At 39.3% G+C, this 15,028-nt stretch overlaps 1 protein-coding gene across 1 annotated transcript in view; it reads right to left on the minus strand.

Annotated features, from left to right (window-relative positions):
• Positions 1-292: 292 nt before the first annotated feature.
• The window catches only part of LOC110102782 (heterogeneous nuclear ribonucleoprotein 1), a 29,821-nt gene continuing 15,085 nt past the window's right edge, over positions 293-15,028 (minus strand). The window contains exons 4-7 of the mRNA XM_020831264.2: positions 11,914-12,077; positions 11,711-11,813; positions 11,473-11,642; positions 293-980 (exon numbers count right to left, since the gene is read on the minus strand). Of these exons, the coding sequence (XP_020686923.2) occupies positions 570-980; positions 11,473-11,642; positions 11,711-11,813; positions 11,914-12,077 (848 nt within the window). The 3' untranslated portion in view covers positions 293-569. The remainder of the gene's footprint in view (positions 981-11,472; positions 11,643-11,710; positions 11,814-11,913; positions 12,078-15,028) is intronic.

Genomic DNA, 15,028 nt, shown 5'->3' on the forward strand with positions numbered 1-15,028 from the left:
ATTTAATATTATTTTTCATCTATTTAAATATATAAACCTTAATTTTTATTTAAATAATTATTTCAATCCCGAATTTAATCTTTTATCCAAAAGTTATATACAATTCTCCTCTATAATATAACACTAAATTTAAATCACAAATATCTAATCAGAATTAAATTATTATCTTCTTATTTTTATTCAAATTACTAAATTACAAATTTACTAACTCTAAGAATAATTTCATAGCATAATAACATAATTTTAGATTTTATACATTCATGCATATTCAGCAGGAATAGAAGCAGCTCAATAATCTAACATAGAATGAAGGATTTAACGAAGAAAAATACAATAAAGTTTTGATAAGAAATCCTCTGAAGCAAAGTAATAGCTTAAAAAAAAAAAATACTTGCATCAGCATTGGGCAATGGGCAGAATACAATCGCCATGCCAGGAACATTAGAATTCTGTAGTAATGATTCAGCTCCATAAAGTTTGCTCAACAAAACAAAATCGAATATTTATAAGGCAAACATCAACAATATGTCTTCACAAGGAATTAATTGGAAGAAATAAAAATTCAAATCTTATCTTCCATAGGGATGATAACGGCTCCCATATCCCCGACCGCCGCCGCCGCCATAACCACCATAGACAGGACCACCGTATCCACCAGCTGCAGCACCGTAGACATTATTACTACCACCACCATATGCAGCCGAACCGTATATGGGCTCGCCATAGCCAGGTACGAAGCCGGCACCGCCACCATAGCCATAGCCATAGCCATAGCCTCCTCGGCCATAGAATCCACCACCGCCACCTTCTCTACCTCCATAATAGCTATTGCCCATGGATCGATAACCACCGCTGCCGCCGCCATAGCCATAGGAGCCGCCTCCATATCCATATGAACCGCCGCCTCCATAACCAAAGCCTCTTCCATTGGCTCCAATTTCTCCACCACCTTTTTTGGGTTCAGCCTTCTTGATTTCAACCTACAGTCATCAATGAATTTAACTTTTGAACACTGCATCAATCATGAAATATGAAGTAATCTTATGCTAACAGTAGAAATTATTTGAAGTTTCTGCAAGTTCTTGCTATTATAGATTTGAATAGCGACAAGAAATAAAAATCTCATGAAATTCTAGGCAGGCATTTAGGGTTAGACACCGCATCATAATCTATTGCTAGCGCCATTATAGATTCAAATGGTGGCAAGAAATAAAAATCTTATTGCAACGTTAAACGAGCATTTAGAGTTAGAAATAAAACCACAACTAACACTATGCTCTTTTAACTTAACATGGAGACGAATTTAAGATCTTATAAACTTGATATGTTTATTTCACTAAAGAAGAAACTGGAAACAGCAAGTCATAATAGTGTGACCAACTATCACAACTACAAATTTGGCTACAGTAGACTTGCTTAACAAAACTTGCCCCTTCATCTTCCCAAAAGAAGAAAAAGAAAGGTGCCAACAAGAGATAGCAGTACATGTGGCAATCTTACCAAGATAGGTCAGTTTTGAAAAAGCAAAATATATAACCCTAATAACCTATGCAAGTCCTTTAGAAGAAGATGCAGCCTTGGCATGCCAGAGGCAAGCAAAGTTAGCACCATCAACAAAGGTCGCACACTGATAAAAGATGATGATTCGTAGGGCTACAAACGAACCGAACCGACCTGAGTATGTGAGTGTTCATGTTTGAGTTCGTTTATTATTAGCTTGTTCAAATTCGGTTTATGTTTGATTCGAGCTTTATTGTTTGTGTTCATGTTTGGTTCGTTTAAATTAATGTTCATGTTTGGTTCATGTTCAGTTCATGTTCGGTTTGTTTAGTGATTATCGAGCTTTAAACAAGCAATGTCTTAACAAGCTCTGTTCGTGAACATATTTAGCGAATTTTTTTAAACTATCAAACAAACATGTTCATGAACAAATCTAACGGGTATTCTTGAGCTATCAAAAGAACAATATCTAACGATGTAATATAATAAATTAGCAATCGTAAGGAAATTAAAACTACAGCATATATTATAATATTTAATTACTTTAGAATTTATCAATGAAAAATAATTATATCATTATATTATAATAAATTAAAATATTTATATTATGTTTGTTTATCAATTTTATAATTAAATATTAATCGAGTTTTTATCAAGCGTATCACGAGTTCTGAATCGAACACGAATCAAGCTTTTATCGAGCTTCTTATCGAGCATGTTCATGAGCTTCAAGTGATGTTGTTCGTGAACATAAATGAACCAAACACATCAATGTTCAAGGTTATTTATTTAAGGATCGAGTATTAAAAATATTGTTCAAGTTTGTTTGTTTAGTTAGTTAAACGATCAAAAACGAGCTTTAATTGAACCGAGCAACGAGTAGTCGTCGAATGTTTTGTTCACTTGCAGCCCTCATGCTTCGGTGCATATCAAAGTCAGAAGTCCTCTGTGAAGAAAGAAAAATCACCTCCAATTTTCAAATTAAATATTGTTGAAATATGAAAAAGACCAAACGATGTTCCAAGTAGTCCTCAACAAAGATTAAGTTTATGAGGGGAATTTTCTGATAGGAAACAAATGCATAAATTGAAGAAACCTTGGCTGAAATTTGGAATTTCAACAGAATTTTGAGATAAATCCATAGCAAAACACTAGAAAACTTGATAATTGATAATAGTAAGAAGAAAGCAAACAAGATACAATGATCTTCAATTCTTGAGGAAGATCAGGCTCTCCCAATCTCTAGCTGGTGACTAGAAACCCAAACACCTAAGAGAAAATTCAGAAGCTAGCAAACATCTCACATAACCCTATCCCTATAATCCCTTATCCTCTGATTAGTGCAAATTTCATTTTAATTTTTATTTTTTTAACTTTATTGTAATTTGAATTTTATGTTTTTTTCTACCCTATGATGGAAGGCAACTAATGATCATTTGTAGGTTGTGCTCTTGGACATGCATTGCCTTTGGTGTGCTAGTTTCTTGGGTGCCATTAGGGGTGTCAATATTTGACATGACCCAAAAACCCGACTCGAACCCGACCCGAAAATTTCGGGTTAGGGTCAACCCGAACCCGAAACGGGTCGGGTTCGGGTTAACCCTTGGACCCGAAATTGACCCGAAAGTGACCCGATTTTGACCCGAAAACCCGATTTTAACCGAGATTGACCCGATTTTGACCCGAAAAGAGGATATTGACCCGTTTTTGACCCGAAAATTAGCAATTTTTCGGTTGAAAACGGGTCATTCGGGTCGGGCCGGTTTGACCCGGACCCGAAGCGGGTCGGGTTCGGGTCCAGGAAACCGACCCGTTTTTAAAAACGGGTCGGGTTCGGGTTGACCCGAATAGTGCCGGGTCAATTTCGGGTTCGACCCGAACCCGACCCGTGACCTGAAATTGACACCTCTAGGTGCCATGGCTTGTGGCTGACTTGGGTTTGACCCTAGTTCCTTGGGTGTGGTTTGGTTGTTTCGGGTGTGGATGGCTTGTGTGCTGGTTACTGGTTCCTATTTCTGCTGGTCGGGTTCATTCCCCCTATTTGCCTTTTTGTTTCCTCTGCCTACCCGTTTCTTTCCCCCTAGCGTTGTATGTTCGTTGGATGAGTCCCGCGTGCCTCTTCGTGTGCTGCTCCAAGCGGTGGACTTTTGGTCTTTTGCCTCCCCCTTTCCTATTGGCTTATATGGGCGGCTGTTTTGGCCGTTTTGAGGCATTTGAGACCAGATTTTGGTGAGTGAAAACATCAAAAAATATGGGTCCTTGGATAGCTAGCGAGCTATATCCACTTTCTCTTCTCCTCTCTTTGATTTTGTCTCGGGCTTCTTACCTACTTCTTCTCTCCACAAGTTTCCACCCCACTTGTATCTATCTTCTCAAGCTTTTGAAGGTGTTGGTTGGCCGGTTTGGTAGCATTTGTAGGAGTTTATGGTGGACGTTGGCCCAAGTTGCTATGGTGGACCTCTGGTTTGCATGTCGTTGAGCACTAATCTTTTTCCTTCTATTTCGATGCATGTGAAGTGACCATTAGTTGATTGTTCTAAGGGTATTTTTTTTATCTAACTTCGGTTTGTTTTAAGATTTGTTTGGTGTTGGCTTACTAAATTTTGAATTGAGATTAGTTCTTCTTGCCTTAGTGTTATTCGTTGGCTTTTTTAATCTATTTTTCTTCATCATCCTCTATTTAAAGAATACAAATAAAAGCAAAAAATGGGTCGGTTGGCTATGTATGCACAGGATGATGAAGAAAAATAGATTAAAAAAGCCAACGAATAACACTAAGGCAAGAAGAACTAATCCAGGCGAAAGAATACAAATAAAAGCAAAAAATGGGTCGGTTGGCTATGTATGCCACGCACATCATTTAATCAACGAGCGTTGTATAGTTATCAAGATATGACCAACATAATTTATGAATGGTATAGGGTTGACTTTCTCGGCAACCCTCTTAAAAAAAATACAAATAAAAGCATAATTACTAAACAACCCCTCCCTGAATAATTTCCCTCCTAAACCGCCCCCCTCCTAGTTGAATTTTCCAACAATGCATGATCCCCACAAGGGGGGCTGGCTACTCCCAATTTCGCCTGGAATAGACCACGAGCCAGTCTTGGTGTTGGGTCGTCTGGACCGGACCATCTTGGACTGGTCTATCAATACTCCATCCCCCAAAAAATCACATTATCCTCAAGGTGGAAAGATGGAAATTGGTATTTCATCTGCTCATACAGCTCCCAAGTAGCATCGTACTCAAGTAGGTTTTTCTACTGAATCAGCACTTCCTTCCTCCCTCCCCTTGTCGTACTCCTGCCAATTCCCACAGTTCCAGAACCACCTCCAGGTCCTCTGTTAACATCACTGGTAATTATGCAACTGAGGTGTGATCCCCTATACCTCTCCTCAACTACGACACGTGGAATACCAAGTGTATGATCGCAGTCGAAGGTAGCTTTAGTCGATACGCCACTGCTCCGATCCTCTCCTTTATCTCAAAAGGGCCAAAGTACCGCAGAGCCAACATCCCATTCCTCTTACTAGCCACTGTCCTCTGCCTGTATGGACAAAGCATCAAATACATCCTATCCCCTACCTCAAATTGAACGTTATTCTTGTTCTCATCAGCCTGCCTTTTCATAATCTATTAGGCTCTCAACATATGTTTTTTCAATTCCTATAGTATCCTATCACGCTCTTCCAAGTACTACACCACTGAAAGACTGATGTGCTACTCTGCCCAAAGTGCACCAAGCGAGGCAAATCCCTGTCATACAACACTTTGAAAGGATCCATTTGGGACATCAAATGATACAAAATGTTGTATCAATACTCTGCCCACGCCAGCCACTTACCCACAGTCGAGGTGTCTCTGAAGCAAAGCATCATAGATGTCTCCAAGCTCTTGTTGACCACCTCCAACTGCCCATCAGTCTGAAAGTGGTAAATAGTGCTCCTCTTCAAAACAGTTCCCTACAATATGAACAACTCCCTCCAAAAGTAACTGAGGAATACCTTGTCTATATTGGACACTATAGACACAGATATCCCGTTTAATCTGACCACTGATCTAATGAAAGTTGATGGCATTGTTACTTCCATGTAAGGACGTTGTAGAGGAATGAATGGGCATATTTGTTTAGTCTGTCCACCACCATCATCAGAATAACTATAAACCCCTCCAATCGTGTTAGCCCGTATATAAAATCCATAGAGACCTCTTTCCACACTCTGATTGGAACTGCCAACGGCTGTAGTAAAACCCCTGGAGCCATAGCCATATACTTATTCCTTTGGCTCACAACGAGCCGTTATCTCCTCTACATCCTTGTGCATCTCCTTCTCAATTTAATTCAGCAGGCAGTCTCTTATATGTATTTTGTAGAAGTGCAGGATATGAATTGAGGTTTATGGCAGCAAAAACCTCCCATAGTATAGTATTCTCTCCCCATCCACTGAATAGCCTAGATGGCTACTCTCATCTTTCAGCAAATCCTCTTTGATCTTTCTCAGCTCCTTGTATTGCGCACTTTCTACCTTCATAGCCCCCCAATCCCACATTAGCTGTATTGAAATGGCTATCTCCTAGAGCTCCTACACACATCTAAACAAGGCATCCGCCACCATGTCTTCCAATCCTATAGCCTATATTGGATCTCAAAATCATATCCCAGCAACTTTCACAACCACCTCTGATGCTCCTCGATCACCATCCTTTGCTCTAGTAAATACTTCAAGCTCCGCTGGTCGGTCCTGATGATAAACTGTCAGCTTAGCAAGTATGTTCACCCCTTCTAAATAGCCAACACAATGGCAATCAATCCCTCTCATAGACTAACTTTAGTCTAGCTCTGGCTATAAACACCTAGCTGAAGTAGGCAATGAGTCTGTGATTTTGCATGAGTACTTCCCCCAACCCATATCCTAAAACATCAGTCTCCATTACAAAGGTCTAGTTGAAATCAGGTAGTGCCAAGGACCGAAACTATAGTCATGGTCTTCTTCAATCTCTCAAAGGCATGAGTAGATATTTTCCCCCCACAAGAAGATGTCCTTCTTCAGATGTCTGTCAGAGGCCAAGCAATGGTGTTGTATCCCCTCACGAATATCCTGTAGTACCCTGTCAATCCTAGGAATCCCCTTAGCTCCCTCAAGTTCCTAGATAGAGGCCACTTAAGCATGGCATCGATCTTGGCCTTATCAACGGCAACCCCTTCCTGGTATACCACATGCCCTAAGTACTCCACACTCGTATGTACAAAACAGCCCTTCTTCATATTGGCCCTCAATTGATGCTCATGTAACACCCCTAAGACCTCCCTTAGATGTTCCAAATGCTCCTCACTGGACTAGCTATACAGCAAAATATCATCAAAGAACACCAGAACAAACTTCCTGAGGTAAGATCGAAACACCTTGTTCATGAGGGACTAGAAGGTAGCATGTGCCTTGGTGAGACCAAAGGGCGTCACCAAGAACTCATAGTGTCTTTCGTGTCTTGAAAACTATCTTTGGAGCATCTTCCTCTCTCATCCGGATCTGATGATATCCAGACTTCAAGTTCACCTCGTGAATACCGTCACTCCACAAAGCTCATCTAGTAGATCATCTATCACTGGAATAGGAAACTTGTCTGGCACAGTCTCCTTATTCAGGGCCTAGTAGTCCATACAAAATCGCCAGCTTCCATCCTTATTTTGAACTAGTAGAATTGGGCTAGAGAAAGGGCTCACGCTAGGTTTGATGATCCCAACCTCCAACATCTCTTGGATCAACCTTATAATCTCATCCTTTTGGATTTGACCCCCTTCCTCAGCATGATGGCATGCTCCTGTCCCCTCTGTGATGGCAATCCTTGAAGTGGGTGAAAAATCTCACATAATTGTTGTATAACTAGATGTACTAAAAGAGGGATGTCCCCTCCTTCCTCTTCTCTAATCCCTTGTCTGTTATTTCTCCTCTCACCTTCATAGTGTAATTCAGAGTGAATCCCACCATCGAGTTCAGGGATACCTCAGCCATGTCTTAGTCAGCTTTTCCTCCATCGATGCCTCATTCCAACCTCCCTCCTCAGCTTCCTTGTCATCACACACAATGAGAACCTGAAGAGCTCGATCCTTATACATATGCCCCAGTGTGTGTGCTTCTAAGCGCATCTGAAATATAACCCATTTTCCCTCTTATCTTGCACCTCTACCTCTATGATTCGCCCAACCCACCGCGGGGCAAACTCCACCGCTCTTCTCCCTATAAGCTTCTCTATGGAAGAATATTGTTTGGGCTTTGTGAGCTAAAGTTGTAAGTATACTCTGATAGGCCCCTCCCTTGGTGTTGCTTATGATGGCATTCTCCCTCTTGTATTTTTCCTTCCTCCACCCTCAGAGCCAACTCCATCTCTCTCAGCCCCCTAAGCCTCAATACCCTGAGTTCTGCCTGTATATCCTCCCTAAGCCCTTTCATGAAATTCCCCTTCAGCCCTTCCTTAGAGATTCCCCTCATTCTCTCCCTGCTAGCAACTCAAACTTCTCCCGACGCTCCATAATTGTCCCCTCTTGAGTTAGGGAAAATAACTGCTCATGGAGGTCCCCTTCTCGGATAGCTCGGAAACGTTCCAACAAGCATTCCTTAAATTCTCCTCATGAGTAGATCGGATATCTCGCCTTCCTTCACTGGAATCAAGCGAAAGCTTTCCCTTCCAAACATAGACCCGTCGCCATGAGTTTCTCTCCTTCAGTCAGCCCATTAATAACAAAATAACATTCCACCTGGTACATCCAACCTTGAGCATCCTCCCCTTCAAAGATCAGCAACTTTAACTTCCATGCCCTCGCATCCATACCCTATTGGTTTCTTCCCCCATTAGTTTCCTCAGTATAGTGGTAATGTGATTCCTTCCTATCTCCCTTGGTTGATTTTAACCACGTGCCCCCCCCCCCAACAAACACCGTGCCAATCCCCGTTCCGCCTCTCCCCATGCCCGAATAATCTCTCAGAAGGATCAGCTTCCATCCTCCTTGTTGTCCTCCCTTCAGAATAACCCGATTCACCCACCAAAGGGGCTCCATGTGGCGGTCCTTGATGAAAAATACTATGCAATTCATCGTCGTCCTCCTGTGTCTCTTTTCCTCGTCATTCCACCATAGTAATCGTCGGTGATGCTTTTGATTGCATCTTAAGCATATTTTTCATCATCTCTTCAAAGTTCCCAAAACGGTTCTCGATGGCAAAGAGTCTTCCCTCCACCCCGAAATATTTCTCCTCTACTCTGGCCTTGAATTGTTCCATCTCGCTCTCCAACACATCCATCTTATTTGCTTCCATGAATTAGATCTAGGTTTTAATTGTAAAAAACAGTGAGGAAAACTTGTATTTCTGCCCAAGAAAAAGCTCTAAACTAATTTGATAGGAAACAAATGCAGAAATTGAATAAATCTTGGTTGAAATTTGAAATTTCAGCAAGATTCAAGCAGAATTTTGAGATAAATCCCTAGGAAAAATACTAGGGAACTTGATAATTGGTAAAAACGAAGAAGAAAACAAACAATATACAATGGATCTTCAATTCGAGAGGAAGATCCCACTCTTCAAATTCCTAGCCAATCATTAAAGCCCAAACACCTAAGAGAAAATTCAGAAATCAGCAAACACCTCACATAACAATAACCCTCATTCCTTATCTATTTAGAGAATAAACATAAAAGCATAATTACTAAACAGCGCATCCCTGAATAATTTACCTCCTAAACTGCCCCCCCCCCTCCTATTTGAATTTTCCATCAATGCATGGGCCCCACAAGGGGGGCCGACTACTCCTTGTTCCTCCTTGAATAGACCACGAGCCGACCCTAGTGTTGGGCCTGCTGAATCGGTCAATCCTGGATCGCTCTATCATTCTCTTCACCTTCAACGTTGATTTCCAAGAGCAAAAAAAGCCAACAAGAGGAATCAAATCCATGAAGCTCTTCTTGGCTAGTCAACAAATCAAGACACATGGGTGGACCAATGAGAGAGCACTAAGAAGAAACTAATAAACCTAGAATAGGTTTAGCCAAATGAAGACATAAAAGAACATTTAAACCCACAGAGGTAGGCCAAGCTTAGAAAGTAAGCATACCAACTTGGGTAGACTTACCTTACTAAATGTGGCTAGACCAAGTTGTAATAAATAATTCTTGGTTCGTTATATGAAAAATGCATGGATGCATGACAAGCAAAAAGAAGTCATAAAATAAGTTAAAACCCCACGTTTTCTCCCTTCTCTACCATCATGGCCAACCATTGTATTAAAATAATATCTCCATTTAAGTATTATTTTATAAATCTTCTATTAATAAAATATTAAAGCGGGTAAACAAAGAGGATTAAAAGAAAGGAAAATTAGTTTAATGCCTGAATTAATTTTAGATTTAAATGTGAAATAAGATTTTTTTAAAGTTTATAAATAGACTCTCTTTTAATTGCTTTTTAGAATTATTTTTGAATTCCTCCCATGCACTCTCCACTAGAAGTGGTTGGCCTCTCGGACTCTCTTTAGAAAATTACTTCTGGTCCACCACTCAGTCTCTCCCCAGAAGCTCGTTCTCTCTTGATCCTCTATACCTGAAAAGGAAGTTCTTTGGGAATATAATTTCCAAGTTAAAAAAATGAGAAGAGCTGAACTAGAAGAAAAAGATGAGCAATCGACAAAGCAGAAAGCAAGAAGGGCAGGAAATCATCTACAATAAAGGTATATCTCAAATGATCTAATATAATCTTCCTACCCTAATTATCATCATACCCTCTCTCAAATTATCTGAACCCTAACATGGTTGGACCATCAAGAACAACATAGTACTGGTTGAATCTTAAATGGTCTCAAAAACTAAAGACCGTCAAGCTATAGACAAACCCACAATTTGTTAGCATATTAAAAAGGAAACTTGGTGCATCAACCTCCTACTAAATAAGGATCCAAGGAGGTTTGATGTGCTTGTCCTTACCTTGTATGTGTAGGATGGTCATTTCCATGAGTAAAAGCCGAAGACCTCTGTCACATGCTTCAACATATAATCATTTGAATTGCTAGCTTCTGCATACTATCAGATTGTTCCATTACACAAACACTTCATATCAATGTTTAAAATTGCGTATTCGGGTATTGAGGCGTTTTTCGTTCGTGAGGCGAGGCGTAAGCCTCAAGGTGTTTTGAGGCGTAAGCCTCAAAATCAAAAGATTGCGTAAACATAAAATGATAAATTTTTTATATACTAATGAGTGAATAATATAAAACATAAAAAAGCATAAGAAATGAAGTGAAATCAAAATATCTCAATAATAAGACAACATAAAATATAGTTCAACTCAAAATTCTATCTTTTCCAAATCCCAGTATTCTTTTCATTAACATATAATTCCAATTTCCAAAATAAATAGCAATGACATATCACATAAGAACTCATAAGTCATCAGCACTGTCATCACTAAGGGGTTCTTCATTTGAATCATCATTATGGTGAACTGCTCTCTCCCCTTCCTCCTCTCCTATAGAGTCCAATGTCGGGCATTTACTTCAAGATTTATGTAAGTTTTAATATATATAGCGTGAGGCATAAGCCTCAAGCCAGTGAGGCGAGGAGGGCCTTAACCAAGTTGAGGCGCAAGCCTCATAAAAAAACTCGAGGCGCAAGCATCGAGGCGTTTTTTACTGGAATTGCGCAAAGGCGGGCCTCAAGGCGAGCCTCATATTGCGCAATTTTAAACCATGCTTCATATGCTGAAGCACAATCTCTTAACTTGATTGAATGTTTACTACATTTATTCTCTAGGTATACAAAGAAATTACAGCATTGAAGCGTTTGACATACTTTCACTACTTGGATCATCATTAGATTTACATGAACACTAGTGGCTAAAAATAAAGAATCTAGGACAAAGAAAGTTTAGATCCAGTATATCATGCATGCTGACAATGGTAATGCTGGTTTTAGCAAAAGATAAACTTACCTGTTTCCCGGCAAGATTATGCATCCTGCCCTCGGAAATAATTTTTTCAACAGGTTCCTCATTTTCAAAGGTGATAAAGCCAAAGCCTCGAGAACGCCCAGTGCTGTGATCCACCATTATTTGATGCTCAACCACTACTCCGTAGGAGGAGAAGTGCTCCTTGAACTCATCTGCAATGTTAAAAAGCTGATGTGATTACCAACTGATTAATCAGATAGTATAAAATTGTAACAATTACCTTCTGTCAAAGCTGTGGGTATTCCTCCCACAAAGATTTTCTTGCTCTTAGGACCTCCTTTTGGTGGCATATCCTCCCTTGGAACTGTTCTCTTGACTTCAACCTGAAATTAAAAATAAAAAGTATCCGAATAATTCAATCCAACATGTTGTCATAACAAAATATATTCTGTAGTTTGAAGTAATATGGTCCTATGGTCCTACCACCCGCCCATCAATAGAATGCTCCTCTTCCAAAATCTTATCAAGGACAGTTGGATCAGCAAATGTAACGAATCCAAAACCTCTAGGCATCTGGGTGTGCTTATCCTTCATTATAACAGAATCAATAATCATCCCATACTTCGCAAAGTGATTGGTGAATGTCTCTGAAATTGCAAAGAAGAATGATTAACAATAGAAGAGCTATTCGAGAATGCACCAAAAGAAGAAATATCCTAAAACGAGTAAAAGATGCTATAAAAATCAAATGAACATGGATGTGCAAATGTAAACACCATCTTTGAGAACATTGCATTTCAACTGTTTCCTTCATCATCTCAGTGCAGTAACACTATGGAGCAAAAAAAAATTAATGGAGGGCATGCAGGTGATATTACATATATTGCTGTCTTTGATCATAAAATAAAACCATAAAGAAATAAATTCATAACATTTTTTTGTTGATTTCTACTAATCAATAGTGAATATCAATATACTTATCTAACAAAAACTAATAATAATAATAATAATGCAATCCATAGAACCAAAGCACTTAGTAAACCAGCTAATTAACTGCACAAATTAAAAGTGAATATCATCCTCAGCCTTCCCACACGTGGCATCTTGAAAACGCCAGCCTCATGAATCAATTGTGTCTGAGGTTCAACTTGATCCGAAATCAACCGAACATCATAATAAAGATGTATCACGATGCCAAATTAATCCAAGAATAATGATGATGTAAAATGCTATAGAAAAAATAGGATTGCATGCCACCTAGGTTTTATGGAGAACCTAAGGCAACTACGCAAGAAACTAAAAACTGTGACATCTTGAATTCAGGGTACGTAAGGAATTCAAAGCTTAAATGCACACATAATTAGGGCTTCTTCGAAAGATTCAACAAAAAGAACAACAATATCAAGCTTTTATCTCACTACATAGGAACAGCTACATGAATCTTTTTTCTCCATTGTGTCCTATTAAGAGACAAATTCACATTAAATCTAAAAAAGAAAGGTCATTTATAATATTTTCTAACCAAGTATTTTTTAGGTCTACCTCTACCTTTCTTAATATAAACCAAATCTAATACATCTACTTTCCTAACCGAGTCAACAGAAGGCCACCATTTTATGTGACCAAGCGATCTAAGGCAACTCTCTTTAATCTTATCATCCACTGGAGCTACTCCAACCTTTTCACGTAAATGCTCATTTTGTATCTTGTCTTCAAGAGTAAAGCCACTCATCCACCTGAGCATCCTCACCTCTGCAACAGTTAACTCTCTGTTTAAAATTGCGCAATAAGAGGCGCGCCTCTGTGCAATTTGACCCAAAACCGCCTCAAGGCTTACGCAATTCCTCTCCTGGCAGAGGCGTACGCCTCACTTGGACTGAGGCGCGCCTCAGAGGCGCAATTGCGCAATTCTGGCTGAGGCGTACGCCTCAAATATATGCTCAAAACCGCTCAGTATATGCTCGGTACCGCTCAGTATATGCTCGGTACCGCTCAGTATATGCTCGGTACCGCTTAGTATATGCTTGGTACTGCTAGGTACATGCTCGGTATCGCTTAGTATATGCTCGGTACAGCTAGGTATTTGCTCGGTACTGTTAGGTACATGCTCGTGCCTTAGGTACATGCTCGGTACTGCTAAGGAACATGCTCGATACCACTCGGTTTCTTCCCATAAAAATAATAGGTCGAACCCCGCCAGGGGGCAGCGCCCCCTTGGACCCCCGACAGTCCAGCATATTATTCTATTCATCATCTTTAGTAATAGTTGTTAGTGTTAGTTTACTTCTTCATGAGTGCATGTTTTGATTGGAAGACATTGGACTTTATAGGAGGGAGGAAGGGGTGAGAAGATTCCCTTGAAGACCCATTTAATGATGGGACATGATTAGATTATATATGTTCTTTCTTAATTATACTTTGGGAGTTTTGATAAACTAATATTTTATGATTTTGTACTTTGGGACATGATTTTATTGCATCTATTTTCTTACTTTCCCCTAATTTTAATTGTCATTTAGATGTTTTTATTGTATGATAGAATCTTACTATTTTTTACTTGCTAAACCCCTTAAATTCTCATTTACGCAATTCTTCGTCGGTGAGGCTTACGCCTCACACCGCCTCGAGGCTTACGCCTCGCCTTACGGACGAAAAACGTCTCGAGGCTTATTTACGCAATTTTAAACCTTGAGTTAACTTAATATTATGCTTCTCTTTTAATGGCCAACATTCTGCACCATAAAGAATTGCAGGTCTCACTACCATGTTATAAAATTTTCCCTTAAGTTTGAGAGGGACTTTTCTATCACACAACAACCCCGATGCATTCCTCCACTCTAACCATCCAACTTGAATTCTACTAATAATATCCCCATCTATTTTACCATCACTCTGAACAATAGACCCAAGATATCTAAAACGAGTGCTCTTATTAATGACTTGATCGCCAAAGTCACAATCCCCCCACTAAATCTATTATTACTAAAATTACACTTCATATATTCAGTTTTTGATCCACTCAAACGAAAGCCTTTAGACTCTAAGGTTGACCTCCATAATTCAAGTTCACCTTCAACTCCATCTCTAATCTTATTAACAAGAAAAATATCATCAGCAAAAAGCATACACCAAGGTACAACCTCTTGCAAATGTATAGTGGGAACATCCATCACTAAAGAAAAAAGATATGGGCTTAAGGTTGATCCTTGATGTATCCATTCTATAGATATGGGCCCAGCCTACTCAATCAAATGTGAAAAAAAAAAGAGATATGAAGAGATGGGTAAAAATTATCACCTAAAATTGAGGAAAGAGATATTTCAAGGATTTTTACCTTGAGAACCAATTCGCCTACATTGGGATTTATTTCAAATGGCTTGGAGACATGCCTTTGGGTGAGAGCAACTCATTATCAAGTGAAAGGTGATTTACAAAAAAAAATAAACAAGAGCGATAGGGAGAAATCACAAGAAAGAGAAAATAATGCCACTCGGATTGAATTGTATTATATTGATTTTATATCCAAGATACAAATTAAATTTATAAACATCTAAACTTTTTAATTAAAAAAAAAAGAAATTCAAATCTAGCTTAAAAG

Source organism: Dendrobium catenatum, unplaced genomic scaffold, assembly GCF_001605985.2.
Source record: "Dendrobium catenatum unplaced genomic scaffold, ASM160598v2 fragScaff_scaffold_1067, whole genome shotgun sequence".
In the NCBI taxonomy this organism is placed as follows: domain Eukaryota; kingdom Viridiplantae; phylum Streptophyta; class Magnoliopsida; order Asparagales; family Orchidaceae; genus Dendrobium; species Dendrobium catenatum.